The following is a 22,788-nucleotide window of genomic DNA, read 5'->3' as shown; positions in this document are numbered from 1 at the left end:
CATTCTACCAGTTTTAGTCCAGATATCTAGCTGGTAACTGACCTTTGTTGCAGGGCTGGTTTTAGGCAAAGTGGGGCCCTAGACAAAGTTTAAAATGGGGCCCCAAATGCTAACATATTGCACATCACACAGAAGCATTTCGATTGTATTTACATGCGCTGAGTTCAGGCCGCTAAATGATCTATAAAATTGAAGAAGTCGTTCAATACTTGTTTCCCGGCCTCTTTCCACCGTCTGAGAAAGAATGATGGGGACAGAACGATCACTAATGGATCACTAAGGGTGTGTGCACATGTTGCGGTTTTTGCTGCGGATCAGCAGCGGATTTGGTCCTGTGGATCCGCAGTGGATTTGGTCCTATGGATCCGCAGCAGTTTCCATGCGGTTTACAGTACCATGTAAACCTATGGAAAACCAAATCCGCCGTGCACATGCTGCAGAAAATTCTGCGCAGATTTGCTGCGGTTTATTTTCTGCAGCATGTTACTTCTTTTTTGCGGAACCGCAGCTGCAGTATACGTTCCGGGACATACAAATCAATCAATCTCTCTCTCATCCACACTGCCAAACCACACTAGAACCTGCATCAAATCTGCTGTACACATGCTAGGAATCTGCAGGAAAAATGCATGTGTTTTACCCTGCGGTTTCTGCCAGGAGATATGGATTCTCTGCAGAAAAAGCCACAGACTAATCCGCAACGTGTGCACACACCCTAACAGATCACCATACAGTATCATGTTATCAGCATGGTATATAGCCCCCCCAGAATGGTATAATGCAGCCCAGCATGGTATAATACAGCCCAGCATGGTATATAGCCCCCCAGAATGGTATAATACAGCCCAGCATGGTATATAGCCCCTCCAGAATGGTATAATACAGCAAAGCATGATATAATACAGCCCAGCATGGTATATAGACCCCCAGAATGGTATAATATGGCCCAGCATGGTATATAGCCCACCCAGAATGGTGTAATACAGCCCAGCATGGTATATAGCCCCCCAGCATGGTATGATACAGCCCAGCATGGTATACAGTCCCCCCAGAGTGGCCACACAGTCCAGTACTCACACTGATTTAAAAAAAAAAACACTCCTCACTTTCTCCTCGTGCCTGCGCTGCTGGCTGCTCCTGTCTCCTGCTCTGTCTGGTACACATTGAGAGTGCGATGACGTCATCGCGCCCCCGCTGTGTCAGAGGCAGAGCGGGGAATGATGGGAGAGGGAGCATCACCTGACACTCTCTCATCCATCACTGCCTCCTTCAGTGCGGCGGTGGTGGGAGTCGGTGCTGGGGGCAGGTGGGCCCCCCTGCCTCACAGGGGCCCCATAGCGGCTGTGTGATGTGCCGCTGGCTGGGGGCCCCTGGAGGAGCGGGGGTCCTAGGCAGCTACCTGGTCTGCCTGCCCATAACGCCGGCCCTCCTTTGTTGATTCTTTGAGAGCATCGAACCAGAGTGAATTCCTCCATAGAGTCAGTGTCATGATCCAGGTTGGATATGACAGAGAAAATGCACAAGTAACCTTGTTTTTTCCTTTAGCTGTGTGCTAAAGTTTGGTTTTTGCCCCCGGAGGTCATTAGGATTATTGCACTTGGTGTCATCAGTCCTAGTTTGCCCCCGGTGGCCATTAGGGTCATTGCACTTTGGTTACTTTAGTTTTGTGCACGTAATTATAAAACAGGTGTGATTTCTCTATTAAAGAGTGTCAGGTGTGATAATCACTGTTGGTGACAGTCCTCAGTTACAAGCAAGCCTGGGTGAAGGATGGAGCTGAAGGAGAGTCCCGGGCAGCTCAGTGAGTGTCCTGGAGTGGCAGCTATGGTGTCTGTGAGGAGGGCTGGCATGGCTTGGTGGAGTTGCAGCTATGGTGTCAGCAAGGAGTTCTTGCATGGCTTGGTAGAGTGACAGCTATGGTGTAGAGCTGCACTCATGATGCTGGACTCAGTTGCTGGAAAGCTGGACTCAAGATGCTGGACTCTTTTGCTGGAAAGCTGGACTCATATGCTGGACTCTGTTTCTGGACAGCTGCACGCAGGTGGTGGACTCTGTTTGCTCCAAGGCTGCACTATGGTGTTGGATCCGGTTGGAGGAAAAGATGCACGCAGGTGGTGGGCTCTGTTGCTGGGAGCGTAACCAACAGAGCAAAGCTAAGTGATGTTTCCCTGTTTTGTCTCTTTTCCTTATGTGTGTTTTAGGGCAGTGGGGTGATTAGTTTCCGCACCATCCACTTCACTAGTGAGGGTTTAGGTGCAGGGCGAGTCAGGGTTTTAAGGTTCCTGATCGGCGCCCGGTGCGGAAACGGCCTAGGGAACGTTAGGTGTGTAGAGACACTGACTCGGGGCCACCATTGTTTTTGTTACCCAGGTTTTCCCTTTTATTGTTTAAATTCGCCTTACTGGAGGCGGGGTTTCCAGACTTACATGTATTTCTGAAATTCGCCTGTTGGAGGCGGCGTATCCAGCTGCACATTTTATTATTTTAATTCGCCCAACTGGAGACGGTGTATCCAGGGTCATGCGTGTCATCTAAATCTGCCCTACTGGAGGTGCTGTGTCCAGCCACGCATGTCCGTGACAGTCAGGATATATCTTTGCAGGGTAAGTTCTGAGGTTAGTTGCTCATGTGTGGCGCCCCTGAGGGTTCAGTCGCCACAGAGGTACTGCACCTCCTCCTGAGGTGTGGTATCCCACTTCCCAAGGTAAGATGGAACACCTGACCAGACTCCACCACTCACTTCCAACACAAACACTTTAGAATAGCAGATCACCCTTTGTGGCTCCCTGCTTGGAACACAAAGAGTGCTGGGTGGTGGGTGGAGCTGAGATGACACAAGAGAGCGGGAGAATGTTAGGAAGTGGTCAGTCTGTGAGAGAAGATCCCCTGAGAGGGATGGGGCGAAGGAGGTGCTGCAGCAGACTTCAGTGACCTGGAGCTGCTGGCACGGGAAAGAACAATAGAAAGCCTGATTCTTCAGAAGGAAGATAGTTTAGTATGGAACGTAAGGAGAAGGGAACTAAGGTCTAGGGTAAGAGCAGAGCCCTTCCAAAAGTTAAAAGTGCATGGCCGGGGTCTGGTCCCCGAGGCTGTTTGTGAAACTAACGTTCCTGCAGCAGAAACCAGAGGAATAGGAGCTGTGACCATGCTATTCCCACAAAAAGACTCGAAGACACGGTGGCAACCTAAGTGTGAGCCGGGACATGACGGATGGAGTCCCCGAAGCAGGCTACAGTCACGTGTCGTGCAAGTGGAGTTTGAGTAACAACAAGCAGGAGGAACTTGAGTGTAACTCAGTACTGCAAGTACCTCAGATAAGCACTAGAAAGGAGATGTTCAGAACAGGCACACGAAAGGGAGTGCTGGAAAGGTTAATTCCATCTGCCTGGGAGTTGGCTGAGCCCCTGATCCGGAGACCGCAGCATTGAAGCGGGCACCTGTCTGTGCCAAGAACATGAGTAAACGAACTGGAACTGCACTCAGCTGTCTTATTGCCTTCTTCCTGCGCCAACTCACTCATCACTGCTACATCCCTGTGCCTAACACTGCACCTTTTCCCTCAACACCTATTACTACTGCCCTGGGACTACAGCTCCACCTGTGGGGAGCTTCAACATCTTTGCTGCACCACACCATCTGTCCCAGAGAAGCAACCCTGCAGTGCTGGTCAAACTGACCAGAAACCACAGGTGGCGTCACGAATCGTCTCACCAACTTTATCCCCAACACTCTACCCCTTTTACATTGACCGCCTGAGGCCACGAACCGGGTCACTGCCACTGTGACATCTCCCATTAAAACCAACGGGCCCGGCACCGAGTACCCCACGGCCCCTGGGGGCGAGTCTCATGCAAGGGGCAACTCTTGATCAGGAGTCGTCTGTCTTTGTCCAAAGGTAGGCATCACAGAACCAAAACACCAAGATAACAGGACATTGATATCGAATTCTGGAAAAGATGAGCCGTGGGGTCTTTTGGACTCTGGAAAAGGTTAGCACTCAAATAACTCGTCCACAGGTGTTGAATCAGGATGGCAGTATTCTGACCTACAGAGTTTTAGTCGATTCCTTTGAACAACCTTGGCTGTTGAGTATCTCGCTGGATTCAATAAATGTCATTCCCCGGGTATGGGATATCTTGGATGGTGTAAGGGTACCGTTACACCTAGCGATGCACCAGCGATCCCGACTAGCGATATGATGCGGTCAGGATCGCTGGTGAATCGCTGGGTGGTCGCTAGTGAGCTGCCACTCAGGCAGATCTCACTAGCGACATCGCTGGGGACGGGGATCGCTACTTACCTGTCAGACGCGGCGATCCTGTGTCCTCCCGCCCGGCTCCACGCGTCGCTCGTCGTCACAGCAGGAAGCGCCGCTGGAAGTGGACGACGAGAAATGATCCAGCAGCTTCTCGCGTGATCAGCGATAACCAGCGGAGGTAAGTATCACATGCAGCGATATCGCTAGTCACAAAATCAGTGACTTTGCAGCGATATTGCTAGCGATATCGCAGTGTGTAACGGGGGCTTAAGGCTGTCTCTCCCATTGTGTATCAAGCTTTCCTGTACGATGTTTATTTCTCAACCAGATCTTATCACCTACACTCAAAGGTTTAGCTTTTTCTTGTTTATCAAAATCATGTTGTTGTCTTTTGCGAGCTTCTTCCATACTGGTATCCACAATTTCTTGGGCTTCCACTAAGCGTCTTTGATGATCGCTCACCCACTCAGTAGCAGGCAGAGGATTAATTTCATCAGAGACAGTCACTCCTAAAGTAAGGTCAGCGGGTAGTTTACCTTGGTGTCCAAACATCAGATAATATGGGGTGTAACCCGAAGAACATTGCGGGGTATTATTGTACACATAGATGAGCTCTGGGAGTAGTGTTGGTCAGTCAGCCTTTCTGTGAGCTGGAATAGCTCTTAGCAAGTTCAGGATGGATTGATTCATCTTCTCGCAAAGCCCATTGCACTGCAGGTGGTATGCCGTAGTCCTGAGCTTCTGACAATTGTAGTACTTGCACAATTCTTGAAAGAGTTGTGATTCAAAGGCGGGACCTCGATCGGTCAAAATCTTCTCTGGGTATCCATAAGGTAGACAGAAGGCTTTCCAGAGGATAGCAGCAGTAGTCTGGGCAGTTAAATCCTTCACAGCCACTACAATTTTGGTGAAGTGATCAATGATGGTTAAGACATAGCTATGGCCTGTCCTGCTGGTCTCTACCTTCAGATGATCAATGGCTACCATTTCCAATGGACGTCGACTCACAATCGGATGCAGTGGTGCTTTCTGATCAGCTTTCACAGTTTTCCTAGTCACACACGTGTGATATTTCTGGCACCATTTTTCAATGTCTCCTCTCATGCCAATCCAACAGAATCGTCTACGGACTGTGGCTTCTGTCTTTTGCACTCCAAAGTGACCAGACTGATCATGATAGACGGTGAGAACCATTTCTACATCTCTCCTTGGGATCACAATTTGATGGAGATGACTACCTGTGATGGGATCTACGCTACTGCGATATAGCAACTCTTTCTTCACAAAGAACTGCTTTCGCTGTCTCCACAGATGAATCAATTCAGGGTCAGCATCGCCTCTGCGAATTCTCCTGGGAGGTTTCCCAGTGATTAGGAATTCCGAAATTTCTGCAATAACTCTACTTTCAGCCTGTATTTGTATCCATCTAGTTTCCTCTAACAGAGGGTCTGAATTAGCTCCGTGCGATTGGGAGGCGGAAGTCTCCTGCCAAAAGCCACTGGCCATATTTTGTTGAGCAAATCGGGTGTAAAAGTTCGGCATCTCCACTTCCTCCCAGTGATCTTCATCTGGCAGGGGATCTGAAGAGGTTGGTAATTGGGACAAGGCATCGGCATTTTCATTGGACTTCCCAGCCCAATACTTGATGATAAAATCATAATTAGCTAGTCTTGAGGCCCATCTCTGCTCTAAAGCTCCCAATCTAGCTGTGCTCAAATGAACAAGAGGTTTGTTGTCAGTGTAGGTGATAAATGGAGAGGCAGCTAGATAGTCCTTGAATCGTTATGTAACAGTCCACACGAGAGCAAGAAACTCTAGCTTAAAAGAACTGTAGTTTTGATCATTCCGTTCCACTCCTTTAAGAGATCTGCTAGCAAAAGCGATTACTCGCTCTTTTACATCTTGCTTCTGGCTTAGGATTGCTCCTAGCCCCTTTAGACTGGCATCGGTGTAAAGACGGAAAGGCTTGCTGTAATCCGGGTAAGCTAGAATAGGTGGAGTGGTAAGCTTTTTCTTGAGATGCTGGAAGGCAACTTCCTGCTCTTCTGTCCAACGACTGATAATAGATCTTTTTCCTTCCTTTTTTGGGTGACCACGTAAAAGTTCTTGCAATGGTGCAGCGATTTGGGCATAGTTAGGTATAAAGCATCTATAGTAGCCCATAAATCCTAAGAAACTATGGACTTCCTTCAAGGTAGGAGGTGTGGGTCAATCCGTGACCACAGCGGTCTTGTCCGGATCAGGTCTCACTCCTTCAGCACTCACAACATGTCCTAGATAGCGTACTTGGGTCTGCTGTAAGTGACACTTCGAAGGGTTGACTTTGAGGCCGTGTTTGATGAGAATCTGGAGAAATTCTGCCAGGTGCTGTAAGTGATCCTCATAAGATTTTGAGTAGACTATGACATCGTCTAAATAACGCAAAACAGTCTCAAAGTTTTTGGGGCCCAAACAACATTCCATTAGCCTTTGAAAAGTTCCTGGGGCATTGCAGAGTCCGAAAGGCATGTCATTCAATACAAAGAGGCCCATTGGGGAGGTGAACGCCGTTTTCTCACGATCTTCCTCTGACATAGGTACTTGCCAGTACCCACTTGTTAACTCTAAAGTGAAGAAATATGCAGCAGACCCCAGAGCTGTTAGTGACTCTTTGATGCGCGGTATTGGATATGTTTCTTTATGGGTAATGCTGTTTATCTTGCGGTAGTACACACAGAATCGGATACTGCCATCTTTTTTCTTCACCAAAACTAAAGGTGCAGCCCAAGAGCTGCGACTTTCATGAATTACTCCAGCATCTTTCATTTCTTGCATCATTTTTTTTGACGGGCTGATACATGGCCGGTGGAATGGGTCTGTACCACTCTTTAATAGGAGGATGAGAACCAGTTGGGATGATATGCTTTATCTCCCACACTTTACCATAATTCATAGGATGCTTCCTAAAAGCTTGATGGAAGTCTTGAGCAAGCTTTAATACTTCTTCAATTTGTTTAGATGGGGTGGTTACCTCTCCTACATGTATGTCAGACCACCATGGGGCTTCTGAAGCTACACTGTCCCCCTCTACTACTTGAGTCACCTGTTGTGCTTTGTTTTGAGTTGGACTCACTACATCCTGGTAGGAAATGATGGATAATTGAGCTACAGGATAGTGCCTTTTCAATTCCACTGCAGTGACACCTAGGTTTAACAGATGAATTGGTACTTTTCCTGCAGATACCGTAACAAGACTCCTTGCGGTCATAAGCATAGGATGCTCTGCCATGGGTAGGGATTCTACTAGGGCATGATAGTCTTGTTCTTGGATCCCGGGTCGAGCACGACACCACAGCATAGTTTTAGTGTTGGGTTGCAAAAATGACAGGACTTACATCACAGATGCGGACATGGCAGATCTTGTCTCGAGGATTACCTAACTGCTCATGGGCTGACAACACTTTGATAGTTCTCTGCAAAGCTCTTTGCTGTTCCTTGTGAAGCAGTGGGTACTGATTTGCGAAGAGCCTCTAACATTTCTCCATAACAGTTGCGCAGGACGTGCATGCCTAGAATTACAGAGGTGTCTGGCTTCTCTGGGACATTTACAACCAGAACTCCCTGTTGTGGAAGCTGGGTTTTTCCTGCACAAATGGTGGGTTCCCAATACCCTGTTATAGGTTCAGACTGTCTATTAGTGGCTATGACATCTAACCAATTATCTGGAGGTTGCATAAGTAAGTTAGGGTCCCAATGTCTTTCTAACGTGTCTTTGGTTATGGTGGTGACCTGGGAACCAGTGTCTAACAGTGCGGTAAATGGAACTCCATTAATGCGAATGATCACTTCAGGACGAGGTCCAACATATCTGGAGAACCAAGTAACATTTTCGGGACCTACTGCCTGTCCTCCCGAGGGGCAGCCCTCTGCCTCTGAGGTTGTTCTTTTAAACACCAACATTGATGTTCCAAATGTCCAGCTCGATGACAATATCTGCAGATTGGCCTACCCTGCCTGTCAAAACGGTAGGTGGATCTTTTCCCAGATGGGGTTTGATATTCCTGGCTAGTGCATTCAACAGGGAATTCCATTTGGTTCTGGGTGTGGATTCTAGTAGCGGATAGAGTTGAGCGATACCGTCCGATACTTCAAAGTATCGGATCGGAATGGATCGGCCGATCTTAAAAAAAAGTATCGGTATCGCCGATTCCGATACCGGAAGTCCCATTCAAGTCTATGGGACTTCCAGTATCGGAATAAGAAAAACCCTGTTTTTGCCTTGTACAGCCTCTCTGGGGTCTGTACGGGCCTTTCGGGGGGCTGTGCCGGCCTGCCAGGGGGTCTGTGCAGGCTCCGGTGGTCTGTGCCGGCCTGCCGGGGGGCTGTGCCGGCCTGCCGGTGGTCTGTGCAGGCTCCGGTGGGCTGTGCCGGCCTGCCGGGGGGCTGTGCCGGCCTGCCGGTGGTCTGTGCAGGCTTCGGGGGTCTGTGCAGGCATCGTCCGATGGGACTACAAGTCCCATCGGGCGATGCCTGCTACCATGACAGTGATTGACACATTAGCCAATGATGGGACAGTAGTAGTCCCATCATCCGGCTAATGTGTTGAATGTAAAAAAAAAAAAAAAATTACATGCTACATACATGCTACATACATACAACATGCATACTACATACATGCTACATTCATACTACATACTACATACATGCTACATTCATACTACATATATACTACATGCAACATACATACTACATATATACTACATGCATGCAACATGCATACTACATATATACTACATGCAACATACATACTACATATATACTACATGCATGCAACATGCATACTACATATATACTACATACTACATACATACTACATATATGCTACATACATACTACATATATACTACATGCATGCTACATACATACTGCATGCTACATACATACTACATATATGCTACATACATACTACATATATACTACATGCATGCTACATACATACTGCATGCTACATGCATACTACATGCTACATACATACCACATATATACTACATACATACTACATGCATGCTACATACATACCACATACATACTACATACATACTACATGCATGCTACATACATACTACATGCTATATACATACTACATATATACTACATGCATGCTACATACATACTACATGCTACATACATACTACATATATACTACATGCATGCTACATACATACTACATACATACTACATGCTACATACATACTACATGCTACATACATACCACATACATACTACATATATACTACATGCATGCTGCATACATACTGCATGCTACATGCATGCTACATACATACTACATACATACTACATGCTACATAAATACCACATATATACTACATACATACTACATACAATACATTCATACAATACATACATAGACATACAGTACATATAACATAGAGTAACATACTTACCAATACTTGTCACATTGTTCCCCGAAGCCATTGTCTTTTACGGAATAAATATTAACATAACAAACCACAAAAATACTCACCCACGATCCGAAGCAGTCCACGAGTGTGTCCCACGACGATCTTGGGTAGAGAACTGCAGCATCAGCTGATGCTGCCGTTCTCTACGGGCTGCAGGAATCCAATGACGGAAGGTAGGTATCCTTCCGCACTGTATTCCTCCGCCACTTAAAAAAAAAAAAGTCCCTAGTCTCACTTTATGCCATTGCTGTGTGGGAATGTAGTGTATATGTGTTATGTATGTAGCATGCATGTAGTATGTATGTAGTATGTATGTAGTATGTATGTGGTATGTATGTAGCATGCATGTAGTATGTATGTAGTATATATGTGGTATGTATGTAGTATGTATGTAGTATGTATGTAGCATGCAGTATGTATGTAGCATGTATGTAGTATGTATATAGTATATATGTAGTATGTATGTAGCATGTAGTATGTATGTAGCATGCATGTAGTATATATGTAGTATGTATGTAGCATGTAGTATGTATGTAGCATGCATGTAGTATATATGTAGTATGTATGTAGCATGTAGTATGTATGTAGCATGCATGTAGTATGTATGTAGTATGTATGTAGTATTTTTTTTTTTTTTTTTTTTTTTTTTTAACATTTAACACATTAGCCAGATGATGGGACTACTACTGTCCCATCATTGGCTAATGTGTCAATCACTGTCATGGTAGCAGGCATCGCCAGATGGGACTTATAGTCCCATCGGACGATGCTTGCACAGACCCCCGGACATCAGCACAGCCCCCCGGCAGGCCGGCACAGCCCCCCGGCAGGCCGGTACAGACCCCCACAGGGTGCACAGACCACCGGCAGGCCGGCACAGCCCCCCGGCAGGCCGGTACAGACCCCGGGCAGTCCACACAGCCCCCCGGCAGGCCGGCAGAGACCCCCGGAAGGCCCGAAATGACGGCGCATCATGATGCGCACACACCGCGCATCATGATGACGTCATTTCGGCTGTCAATCAACTTTGAACTTCCGATTCCGATGCCGACTTCTGATATTGAAAAAATATCGGAAGTCGGTATCGGAATTCCGATACAGCAAGTATCGGCCGATACCCGATACTTGCGGTATCGGAATGCTCAACACTAGTAGCGGACTCTCTAGCTTTTCTGTTTTCTTGCAGACCTCGGCTAGTCCGCTAGCTAACTCCGCCATCTGTTTCTGTAATTCTATCATAGCATCAATATTTGGAGCCTGCGTTTGGGCGGCTTGCGACAGCAAGACGTTACTTTTTGGAAAATTATGCAAAGATTGAACTGCTGTATCACTAGCAAAGGTAGATAGTTCAAGTGTTTTTGCCACTGGGCGAAATTCTCTCCCTAAAATCCAAATAACAAGTTCTTTGAATTCCTGGAAGGAGCTATCTGCATGCTGGAGCGCTAACATTTTTAGCTGACTGCATAGGGTTTCCATGGCAACCCCTTCAATAAACTGCTCTTTCAGGACTTCATCTGTAGCCCTTGCCTCCTGGGGCTCCATGTGTATTATAGCCCTCCAAGCTTCTTGCAAGGATAAAGCATAGTCTCTTAGTGACTCGATAATGTCTTGTTTTTTCCGAAAAAACGCATTTTTATTTCTGATGCAGAGTGGACCTCAAATATGCTTTCTAACCGTTCCAGGATTTGTTCTACAGTCCTTTTCTGAACTTTGGGCCCGGACTTGATTTCTCTTAAAGCTGCACCTTGGAGTTGGCCACTGAGGATTTCCAATTTTTGGTCATTGGTCATAGGGGTACAGGTGAAACAAAGCAGTCATTTTTTCCCTAAAGTCTCATAATGTGTTGGTTTCCACATTATAATGTGGCATCCAGGGAGCTCCCAAATAATATGACATGGTGAGAGGCATAAATGCAGTGGAGGCTTTATCAGAAGTACTGTTGCTCAGATGCTCATTTTCACTTTCGTCTGCCATTTTCAGTTTCACTTTTAGAGTAGTGAGCTCTGTTAACACAGTCTTAGTAAACAGTTAGTGTACATGCAGGCAAAGAAGGTTCATCCTGTTCATGACGCCATTTTTAATTGTCACACCGCCTTGTGGGATGCAGGGCCTAGTACCTCAGACAATGGTTCAGTCATGGTGACTCTGATGGCTCTAACAATCCCTAGATTAGGTGGCAATTATAAAAGGGGAGTTGATGTATTTATGAGACTGAGAGTTATGTTGATGCCCGCGAGGTATGAGGCTGCTGACGAAAGAAGTGGGTCGCCCTCCCAGGGCTGTGGGGTACTCAGTACCGAGCCGGTCTCTCAGAGGGGATTGTCACAGCAACGGTGACCCGGTCCGTGGCCCTGGGCGCCCATGTAAAAGGAGTTGAGTTGAGAATAAAGTTTATAAGTGATTCGTGACGCCACCTGTGGTGTTCGGCAAGGGAGGTGTTAAGCCGACGCGGCAAGCAGATCCTCTGGGACAGATGGTGTAGTGCTGCAATGGTGTTGTAGCCCTCCACAGGTAAGGCTGTTGGTCCCAGGGCAGTGTAGCGGAATGTTTAGGAAGAGGGTGCAGTGTTTGGCACAGAGATGTAGCAGGGCTGAGGATGTTGCAGGAAGGAGGCAAGGAAACAACAGGGTGCACTTTAATTACCTTTACATGGCAAACGCAGTCCAGGGTCCTGGTTACAGATGGCACAGGAGCAGGCTAGCCTAGAAACAACTCAGGGATCTCTATATCAGATAGATTGTGTAGTCTCCTTCCTAGCGCTGGTTTTAGGTACATCCAGTACTGTGTTACATTGAAGTTCCTCCTTATCTTCTCTTAGAACTACCTAGTATGGCAGACAGCTGTAGCCCTCTATCTCTCTTGGCTCACCCGTCGCTGTTGTGCCTCCAAGTCTTAGTTGGGAATAGAGCATTTACAGCTTCCTATTCCTCTGGTTTCTCTTGCAGGACCTTCAGTATTCATACAACCGTGGAGACCAGGCTCCAGATCATGCGCTATCATTGGGAGGGAGCTCTCTATCCTCAGCTCAACCTCCAGCTTCTGTCCACACATCTACACTCGTTGCCCTCCTCACACTAACTCCTAATTTCCCTTCCTAGCCCACAGAGAGCACTCCTCCCCCAATTCTGGTTCAGAGCTCCCTCTGCTGGCCTGGAGTGGGAACTGTGTTGCATGACATGGTTAACTGCTAGAGAGACCCTTCCTTGCCTCCAAGCCTGACATCACCCTCCCAGGAGGAAGGCAATGCCACTGTGGCGACCATACTCCTGGGGGTGCCACATTCCCCCCTAGTGAAAGTCAGTACTCCTGGACTGATAAAAGAAAACATGAATAACATATAAACAAAATGAAGGTTGCAAGATTTAAGAAAAATTAAAAAATTACAAAAACCAAAAGCTCCAAAAATAGTCCTATGATGATAAGTCCAAACATCAATGTCCATGGTCCATTCCTGGGCAAATGGTGAACAATCTACAAAGTTAGTGACCACACACAGTCCTGTGGCCAAAATATCCATTACACAAATGGGAAAACTCAAAAAGGAAATTTCTTACAGATTATCTGTAGGCTCAAACTTGAACAGTTACATATATACACACAATTTCAACATTTACATGAACTTATCTATACACAATATCTGATGGGCGGTATACCTTGTGTAGTACGGGTAGACCTGCGTAACTCTGGTGTGGGTAAACTGGGTAGTATCCACCTACGGACTCTTAGTCTCACCATGGGTATGGCAGATTCACCACTGGCAGGGCGAGGATTCTCTGGCTCCACTGCTGGTGTGGCATCCACTGCTTGAACTGCCTGATTCTCAGAGTTCTCATGAGTCACTTCTTCTTGTACTACCAGTTGGGGAAATGTCAGCACTGGCACCACTATGGCATCATTTACTTTAGTCCAATTTGCGGAGAATTCTCCAAGTATAGTGCTGACCTTTTCTTCTTCTATGGGTTGGAAGTTATTTTGTTCTTCCATTCTTTCCTTTAGCTGGTTAGGGCATAATTTCAAATGATCCCTTGATATTGCTGCTGAGGTTTCTCCTCCATCTTTACTAATAAGGCACACCTTGGTATTGTCAATGTTTGAGGGTAGAATGGTGTAGGGTTCAGCTTCCCATTGGTCATCAAATTTATGCATCCTCCTTTTCCTCTTTAGGACTTGTTCTCCTGGTGACAAGGGAACTGCAGGTGCATGCTGATTGTAGTGCCTTTCTTGCTTGTGTCTTGCCTGAGCTAGACTCTTTTCCACACACTCTTGTAGACTTCTGTACTGTTGCTGCCTCTCTGTGTCCCAGTCAGCATCTGGTGACGTCACCTCATGTGTAAGGACTCCCATTTCCAAATCAATAGGCAGCTTACCAGGCCTCGCTCTCATTAGGTAGGTTGGAGTACAGTTGGTGGAATTCACAGGAATGTGGTTGTAGAGGTCTACCAGATCTGGCAACTTTTCTGGCCACAGATTCCTCTCTTCCAAAGGCAAGGTTTTCACTATAGGTCGATCACCACCTGGTTCATCTTTTCACACATGACATTGGTCTGTGGATGGTACGGGGTTGTCCGGATCTTCTTACAACCATACAAGTTACAGAATTCCTGGAACACTTCTGCCTCAAAAGCTGGACCTTTATCTGTAAGCACTCGCTCAGGATATCCGTGTGGTCGACAAAAGTGCTGCTGGAATGCTCTGGCTGCTGTCCTGGCTGTTTGATCCTTGACAGGCACAACTACCAGGAATCTTGAGTAGTGGTCAATGATGGTAAGAGCATAGATGTAGATTGAACGGCTTGGGACTGGCTTCACATGGTCCAGGGCGACCAACTCGAGTGGCTGTTTGGTTATTATTGGCTGCAGAGGAGCTCTCTGGCTGTTTCGATCCTTTCTGCACAGGTTACATTGTCCACATTCCCGGCACCAAATTTCAATGGCTTTCCTCATACCAGCCCAATAGAATCTCTCCCGGAGCAAGGCTTCCAACTTTTTCCATCCGAAGTGTCCAGCTCCATTGTGGTATGCTTCTAAGACCATTGATGCCTCTCTCTTTGGGACTACCACCTGCCAGACCAGCTCATGAGTGCGGGCATTGATACTCCTCCGACACAGCTTTCCTTCATAAATGAACAGCCGACCTCTTTCCTTCCACAACTGCTGGGTTTCTTCAGGAGCATTCGACTCTGGGCGTGAGTCAGCTTGTGACAGTAGCTCCTTCACCAGGCGGACTGCGGGGTCACTATCCTGGGTTTCTGCCCAGTCATGATGGGGCAATGGATTTAGGAAGGCCTCTTTCAAGCCAGACCTTCAGTTTCTCACTCCTTTGGCACGTTGGGCTGCAATTGGCCGGTGGAAGGGAGGTAACTCTATTTCTTCAAGAGCCTCAGGGTCTTCTCCTGCATCTGGCAGATTAGGCATTCTGGACAGCGCATCAGCATTGGCATTCTTGTGCCCTGCTCGGTACTTGATGGTAAATTCATGGTTAGACAGCCGAGCCATCCATCGCTGCTCCAGTGCACCTAGTTTTGCAGTTTCCAAGTGAGTCAAAGGGTTGTTGTCCGTGAAGATGTGGGGAGGAGGACCCCCATATAGTGTTTGGGCCGGAACCATGGGGACCGCCATCAGAGTTATTGAAGGAAGCACAACAGGGGAATTACAAAGGGAGACATGCGACTGAGGTTGTCAGGGCAACAGGGGGAGGGGCTAGGGTAAAAGGAGCAGGGGACGCACTGAAGTGGCAGTTGGGGAAGAGAGGGAGTGAAGGCAGGACGCAGGGTGACTTGCAAGGGCACCGAGAGGAGCCTGCGAGGAGAAAGCGACCGATTTACCGACAAGAGAGACGTGAGAGACTGTGCCCAGAGACTGCTCCCCGCTCCCGTTCTGAGAGAATTATCCCCGCTAACCCCCGCCTTGAAGAGAGAGGAACTATACCTCCGGTTGTGGCCGTGAGTACCGGTAACCAGGCCTCAGAGACCTGGGCCCTTCCCCCCAGCCTTCCCCCATCACGCCGACCCGGCCATTATCGGCCTCAAGATACGCCACATTGTCACCGGCGGGATAAAAGGCTCGCTACCCTGGCTTAGGAAGAGACTCCTTGGTAAAGGACGGCTACAGGCCTTTCTGGGGAACTGCGTCATCACCGCGCGCCACCTCCATCATTTACTTCAGGGCCCGTTGAGCCCCAACGGCATTGCTTTCTTCAGGGCCTGTTGAGCCCCAGCGGCAGCGTTTTCTTCAGGGCCTGTTGCGCCCCAGCGGCAGCGTTTCCTTCAGGGCCTGTGGCGCCCCAGCGGCAGCGTTATCTTCAGGGCCTGTTGCGCCCCAACGTCCCCGTTTCCTTCAGGGCCTGTTGCGCCCCAGCGCCAGTGTTTCCTTAAGGGCCTGTTGCGCCCCAGCGGCAGCGTTACCTTCAGGGCCTGTTGCGCCCCAACGTCCCCGTTTCCTTCAGGGCCTGTTGCGCCCCAACGTCCTCGTTTTCTTCAGGGCTTGTTGCGCCCCAACGGTATTATTTTCTTCAGGGCCTGTTGCCCCCACCGACGTCACTTTCCTCAGGACAGCCGCCTCAGCGACCTCAACGCGGCCACGCTACTGAACCCAGCAGTCCCTGGAAGGCTAAGTGAAACTATATTGGGTTAAGATTGTTGAGTCCCTGCGTGGACTGTTGGTGTTGTGCTTATTCCTTGTTTTGTTCATCCTAGCCCTTCGGCTAGGGTTATATAAAAGAAATTTCGAAAACCACCATTCGTTTAGTGTCTCGTCACTGCATCCTGCGAATCTGTCCGACCCTACAAAGATGGTAAACTTGGCTGAAGCTAGGTAATGCTTGAATCTTTCAGTCACAGCCCAGACTATGGCAAGGAACTCCAGCTTGAAGGAACTGTAGTTGTCAGAGTTCCTTTCAGTGGGACGAAGCTTCCTGCTGGTGTAGGAGAACACTCTTTCTTTGCCATTCTGTACCTGTGACAGTACTGCTCCCAGTCCCACGTTGCTGGCATCAGTATACAACACAAAGGGCTGGTCATAATCTGGGTAGGCCAGAACTTCATCTCCTGTGAGAGCTATCTTCAGTCGGGTGAAGGACTTCTCCAACTCCTCACTCCATTCAAATGTGGAACTTTTCTGTTTGGCTTTCTTGGACTGTCCCACCAGAAGATTTTGCATAGAAGTGGCTATTTCAGTGAAGCCTTTGATGAACCTTCGGTAGTAGCCTACCAACCCGAGGAATTGGCATACTTCATGGAGGTTGCTGGGCTTCGGCCAGTCCCGGATGACTGTGACTTTGTCAGGATCTGGTGCCACACTTTCTGCACTCACTACATGACCAAGGTACTGTACCTTGGGCTTCAGGAGGTGGCATTTGGAAGGCTTCACCTTCAGGCCAAAGTTGGACAGGGCTTCGAACACCTCAGCCAGGTGCTCCAGATGACCATCATAAGTCTTGGAGAAAACAATGACATCATCAAGGTTCAACAGGACTGTCTCAAAGTTCTTGTGTCCCAGGCAGCACTCCATCAGCCGTTGAAATGTTCCTGGGGCGGTGTAGAGCTCGAATGGCATATAGTTGAACTCACAGAGACCCATTGGGGTGGTAAATGCTGTTTTCTCCTTGTCTGCCTCTGCCACGGGAACTTGCCAATACCCACTAGTGAGATCCAAGGTGGAAAAGTAGTTAGCAGTTTTAAGTGCAGCTAAGGACTCCTCAATTCTAGGTAATGGGTAGGCATCTTTATGTGTAATGCTGTTAATTTTTCTGTAATCAACACACATTCTCATGGTACCATCCTTTTTCTTTACAAAAACTATTGGGGCTGCCCAGGGGCTACAACTGCCGCTGATAACCCCTGCTTTCTTCATCTCTCTCAACATACCTTTGGCACACTGATATTGTGTTGGGGGTATAGGCCGGTACCTTTCTTTTATGGGTGGATGATTCCCAGTGGGGATATGATGTTGAACCCCTTTTGCCTTCCCAAAGTCTAGGGGGTGTTTACTGAATACCCACTCATACTCCTGAGTCACTCTGTAAGCTCCATTTTCCTGGTATGAAGGTGTGGAGTCAGTTACCACCTGCAGTTGCTGGCACCACTCCTCCAGCTGCTTTACAGAGCCATTGTCCTCCACCTGGTCGGATGAGACCAAGGGCTCTGCTGCCTGCATTGCGTTATTACTGACAGTGTGCAGCTTAGCAACTGTGGCCTCCTCCTCCCCACAATTCAAAAGGCGTACAGGTACTCTCCCCTTTCGTACATCAACTACCCCTCTGGCTGTCAGGACAGTGGGCCTGCTATCAGAGTATACTAGCTCTACCAATGCCTAGTAATCTTTCCCTCTGAGGCCTATGGCTGCCCGACACCAAATCAACATTTCACATCTGGGGGGTATTGCAATGGGGAAAGCATCACTCACTCTGACGCTGCCAATTTCTCCGCCAGAGAGTTCTACCTGCTGTCTTTGCATCAGGGCCTTGATCTCCTTCTGCAGGACTCGTTGTTCACTGGAACCAGCAGTCTCAGCCACCTGTTGCAACAAGACAATAACCTCGGAAAGACAATTTTCAATTACATTTGTACCAAGAGTCATCATGAGATTACATTCACGTCGATCAATATCCACAACTATCAGACCTTGAGATTTTAACTCTACTCGACCCAATTTAGCAGTAATTTCTTTACATCCTACTTGTGGTAAAGACTGACCATTACTGGCAACTACTGTTAGTTCATCACTTGGGCCACGGGTGAGTTCAGAGTCAGCCCAATACCGCTTGTAGAGGATATAGGGCATAGTGCTCACCTGGGAGCCAGTGTCCAGCAAAGCGTTCATGGGGATGCCGTCAATCACCACAGGGAGGATCGGTCTCCCTCCAACATACTTGGCTCGCCTGTTCTTTGGGCCTTGTGGTCCTACTCCTGGGGGTTGGCCCTCTGCCCCAGGGGTTGCTCATTTAAATAACAGAATCTTGCAAGGTGGCCTGCCTTGTGGCAGTGACGACAGACGGGACGTCCATCCTGGTCATAGCGATCGTTGTTTCTCCCTCGGAGTGGTGGGGTTCTCCTCTTCCGGAGCCACGGGACATCCTCTGGACTGGAAGCAAGCTGGATCTTCTCCCTGGGGGACACTTGCAGGGACTGCACGGTTTTAGTATGTGCAGCAATACCTTTGGTCAACTCCTGGACCTGAAGACGCAGTTCTTCAGTTGGATCTTTATCCAGAGTCTGTGCATCAGCCTCCACAGGGATGGAAGAGAAAGATGCTGCCTCCTGGTGGTAGGTGATCGCTGGTCGCCTAGGGGGCGCTGGACGGTTGACAGATGGTTCCTGCAGCACCCAGATAGCCCTGTCCTTGAAATCAGCAAAGTCTAGATCAGGGTTCTGCAGGGCTATGATGCGCCACTGTGCTCTATGGGTGCTGGATAGGAGTCCCTCAATGAATTGCTCCTTTAACAGTCCGTCTCCATCTTTCACACTGTCTGGATCAATCTGCTTTATGTGGCGCCCCTGAGGCTTCAGTCGCCACAGAGGTACTGCACCTCCTCCTGAGGTGTGGTGCCCCACCATCCAGGTAAGGTGGGAACTCCTAACCACGCTCCAACACCTGCACCCCTCACCACAAAGTAGTGTAGCAAAGCCACATTGCAGCTCCTTGCTTAGAGAGTAGCAGAGCACGTTTGGTGGTTCCCTGCTTGGAAACACGAAATGTGCTGGGAGGTGGGTGGAGTTTAGAATACATAAAAGAGTGGGAAGGTTTAGAATTTCAGTTAGTTAGTCAGTAGTGTTGAGCGATACCGTCCGATACTTAAAAGTGTCGGATCGGATGGTATCGGCCTATCTAAAAAAAATATCGGGTATCGCCGATTCCGATACCGGAAGTCCCATTCAAGTCTATGGGACTTCCGGTATCGGAATAAGAAAAACCCTATTTTTGCCTTGTACAGCCTCTCTGGGGTCTGTACGGGCCTTTCGGGGGGCTGTGCCGGCCTGCCGGTGGTCTGTGCAGGCTCCGGTGGTCTGTGCCGGCCTGCCGGGGGGCTGTGCCGGCCTGCCGGTGGTCTGTGCAGGCTCCGGGGGGCTGTGCCGGCCTGCCGGGGGGCTGTGCCGGCCTGCCGGTGGTCTGTGCAGGCTCCGGTGGTCTGTGCCGGCCTGCCGGGGGGCTGTGCCGGCCTGCCGGTGGTCTGTGCAGGCTCCGGTGGTCTGTGCAGGCATCGTCCGATGGGACTACAAGTCCCATCGGGCGATGCCTGCTACCATGACAGTGATTGACACATTAGCCAATGATGGGACAGTAGTAGTCCCATCATCCGGCTAATGTGTTGAATGTAAAAAAAAAAAAAAAAAAAAAAAATTACATGCTACATACATGCTACATACATACAACATGCATACTACATATATACTACATGTAACATACATACTACATACATGCTACATACTACATGCATGCTACATACATGCTACATACTACATACATGCTACATACATACTACATATATACTACATGCATGCAACATACATACTACATATATACTACATGTAACATACATACTACATATATACTACATGTAACATACATACTACATACATGCTACATACTACATGCATGCTACATACTACATACATGCTACATACATACTAAATACATAATACATATATACTACCTGCATGCAACATACATACAACATATATACTACATGCATGCAACATGCATACTACATATATACTATATATACTACATGTAACATACATGCTACATATATACTACATGCAACATGCATACTACATACATGCTACATACATACTACATACATAATACATATATACTACATGCATGCAACATACATACAACATATATACTACATGCATGCAACATGCATACTACATATATACTATATATACTACATGTAACATACATACTACATATATACTACATGCTACATACATGCAACATACACACTACATGCTACATACATGCAACATACATACTACATACATGCTACATACATACACACTACATGCTACATACATGCAACATACATACTACATACATGCTACATACATACACACTACATGCTACATACATGCAACATACATACTACATACATGCTACATACATGCAACATACATACTACATACATAGTACATACATGCTACATACATACCACATGCATGCAACATGCATACTACATATATACTGCATATATACTACATGCATGCAACATACATATATACTACATACAATACATACATATAGACATACAGTACATATAACATAGAGTACATACTCACCGTCACTTGTCACTTTGATCCCCGAAGCCATTGTCACCTGAGGGATAAATATCAAAATAAAAAAACACCAATATACTTACCCCGATCCACAGAAGTCCACGAGGGTCCCACGTCCATCTTGCGTGGAGAACAGCAGCATCAGCTGATGCTACCGTTCTCTACCAGCTCCAGGAATATAATGACGGAAGGTAGGTATCCTTCCGCACTGTATTCCTCCACCACTTTAAAAAAAAAAAGTCCCTAGTCTCACTTTATGCCATTGCTGCGTGGGAAATTCCACCACCAGTCTCAAAGGATCTGCATGCAGCGCCGGCCTAACACCTCACTTGCCGAACGCCACAGGTGGCGTCACAAACTATTCATAAACTTTATTTCCTTGTTCATTCATCCCCTTTTTGTCATGGAGCCCCAGGGCCACGGACCGGGACACAGATTCCGTGACAACTCCCATTGAGATCAACGGGCCCGGTGCTGAGTACCCCGCTAGGCCCTGGTGGGGCGCTCCATTCTGGTGTCACAAACAGGATGACGAGACTCGATGCCATCGGGTTCTGTGTGCCTAAGATTTGTTGAACTGAATACTTGTGAGAATGTGCCAAAGACCCAATTTAGTAGACTGTGAAATGAATATTAAAAATGGCCGACAGCCTAGAGAAGAAGGGCGTGATAATATGGGCGGTCCTAAGAAAAGAGCGCAGACTGTCCTGGGCCTCCCCTGTCTAAACTTCTATGTGACAGCAACTTGGCCCACTCCCCCAAGGGGTTCGTTTACTGGCTTGGTATGGAGGAGTTGGAAGAAGACGCTGCCCCCGGAAGGAGGAGCGGAAGCCAGTGGCGGGCGGCGGGAAGGGGGCGCCGAGACTGGAAGAAGAAGAACGCCAGAATGCCATGATGGAAGAGGAGGGGAGGAGGCCTGCGGAGCGCGGGGAGGCTAAGCTGGATCTCCCCGGCGCCCTGGCTGGAGGCTCGGACCCTTCTTCTAGATTGAATTGCCGGCAGCTAGAGGAAGAGGTTGCCTGACTGACCCAACGTTTGCAGCTGAGGCAGGAGGCCTTGTGGAGGCTGAACTGGCAGCATGCCCAGGAGGGGCCTACGCCAGCGGTACCACCGTCACCGGTACCCATCGCTGAAATACCGGAGCTTCCCCAGGCAGACGCCATGGAGCCTGCAGCCGCTGCTGTTGTGAGTTCATTTTCCCCTTCGTCACTGAGGTCTGGTGAACTCCCTATTCTGGTAAAGGAAGGTAATGAGCCTGATTATCAGGCACCTGAGCCTAATGAGGATGACTGGCTGAGTGGAGTCACGGACTGGATATAAGGCTGCCGACGCCTTTCTGCCCTGCGGGTGATTTCTCTGTGGACTTCTAGGACACCAGTCTGATTCCTGCTCCTCTAAAGCTAAGTTTTCTGCTTTGCCTGTTAGCATTTGTGTTTGTTTTTGTTTTCCTTGCTTTTCTGGATTCTGCCATTCCCTGCTGGGGTGAGCTGAATCTCCTTTTGCCGGTTGCTCTGTCTTCAGAATATTCCTGAGTACTGACATAGCTTTTTTGAAGCCTAGCGTCTTCTGGGCCTTTTTCACTGTCAGTCTGTTGGCTCTTATTTTCATAGGGTTTTTCACGGATTGCAGACAGCAGCCTTCCTGTCCTTTCCTATCTAGTTAGCTTGGGCCCCATTTTTGCTCAGTCTATCTTTCTGTCTGTGTTAGTGTTTTCATCTTGCTTCACCGTCATTATATGTTGGGGGCTGCCTATTGCTTTGGGGTCTGCTCTGGGGCAGTTTAGATTTCCCCTT

General features: G+C 48.0%; 1 protein-coding gene across 1 annotated transcript in view; it reads right to left on the bottom strand.

The window, feature by feature from the left end:
• Positions 1–4,525: 4,525 nt before the first annotated feature.
• The window catches only part of LOC141091378 (uncharacterized), a 154,136-nt gene continuing 135,873 nt past the window's right edge, over positions 4,526–22,788 (bottom strand). The window contains 5 exon segments of the mRNA XM_073576934.1: positions 4,526–4,767; positions 5,497–7,123; positions 7,633–7,731; positions 15,141–15,284; positions 16,512–17,692. Of these exon segments, the coding sequence (XP_073433035.1) occupies positions 4,526–4,767; positions 5,497–7,123; positions 7,633–7,731; positions 15,141–15,284; positions 16,512–17,692 (3,293 nt within the window).

This window comes from Dendrobates tinctorius, unplaced genomic scaffold (assembly GCF_039654945.1).
Source record: "Dendrobates tinctorius isolate UK_male_01 unplaced genomic scaffold, ASM3965494v1 ptg000051l, whole genome shotgun sequence".
NCBI classification, from domain to species: domain Eukaryota; kingdom Metazoa; phylum Chordata; class Amphibia; order Anura; family Dendrobatidae; genus Dendrobates; species Dendrobates tinctorius.
The sequence above is the reverse complement of the archived record's forward strand: the minus strand, read 5'-3'. Positions and strand labels throughout refer to the sequence as shown.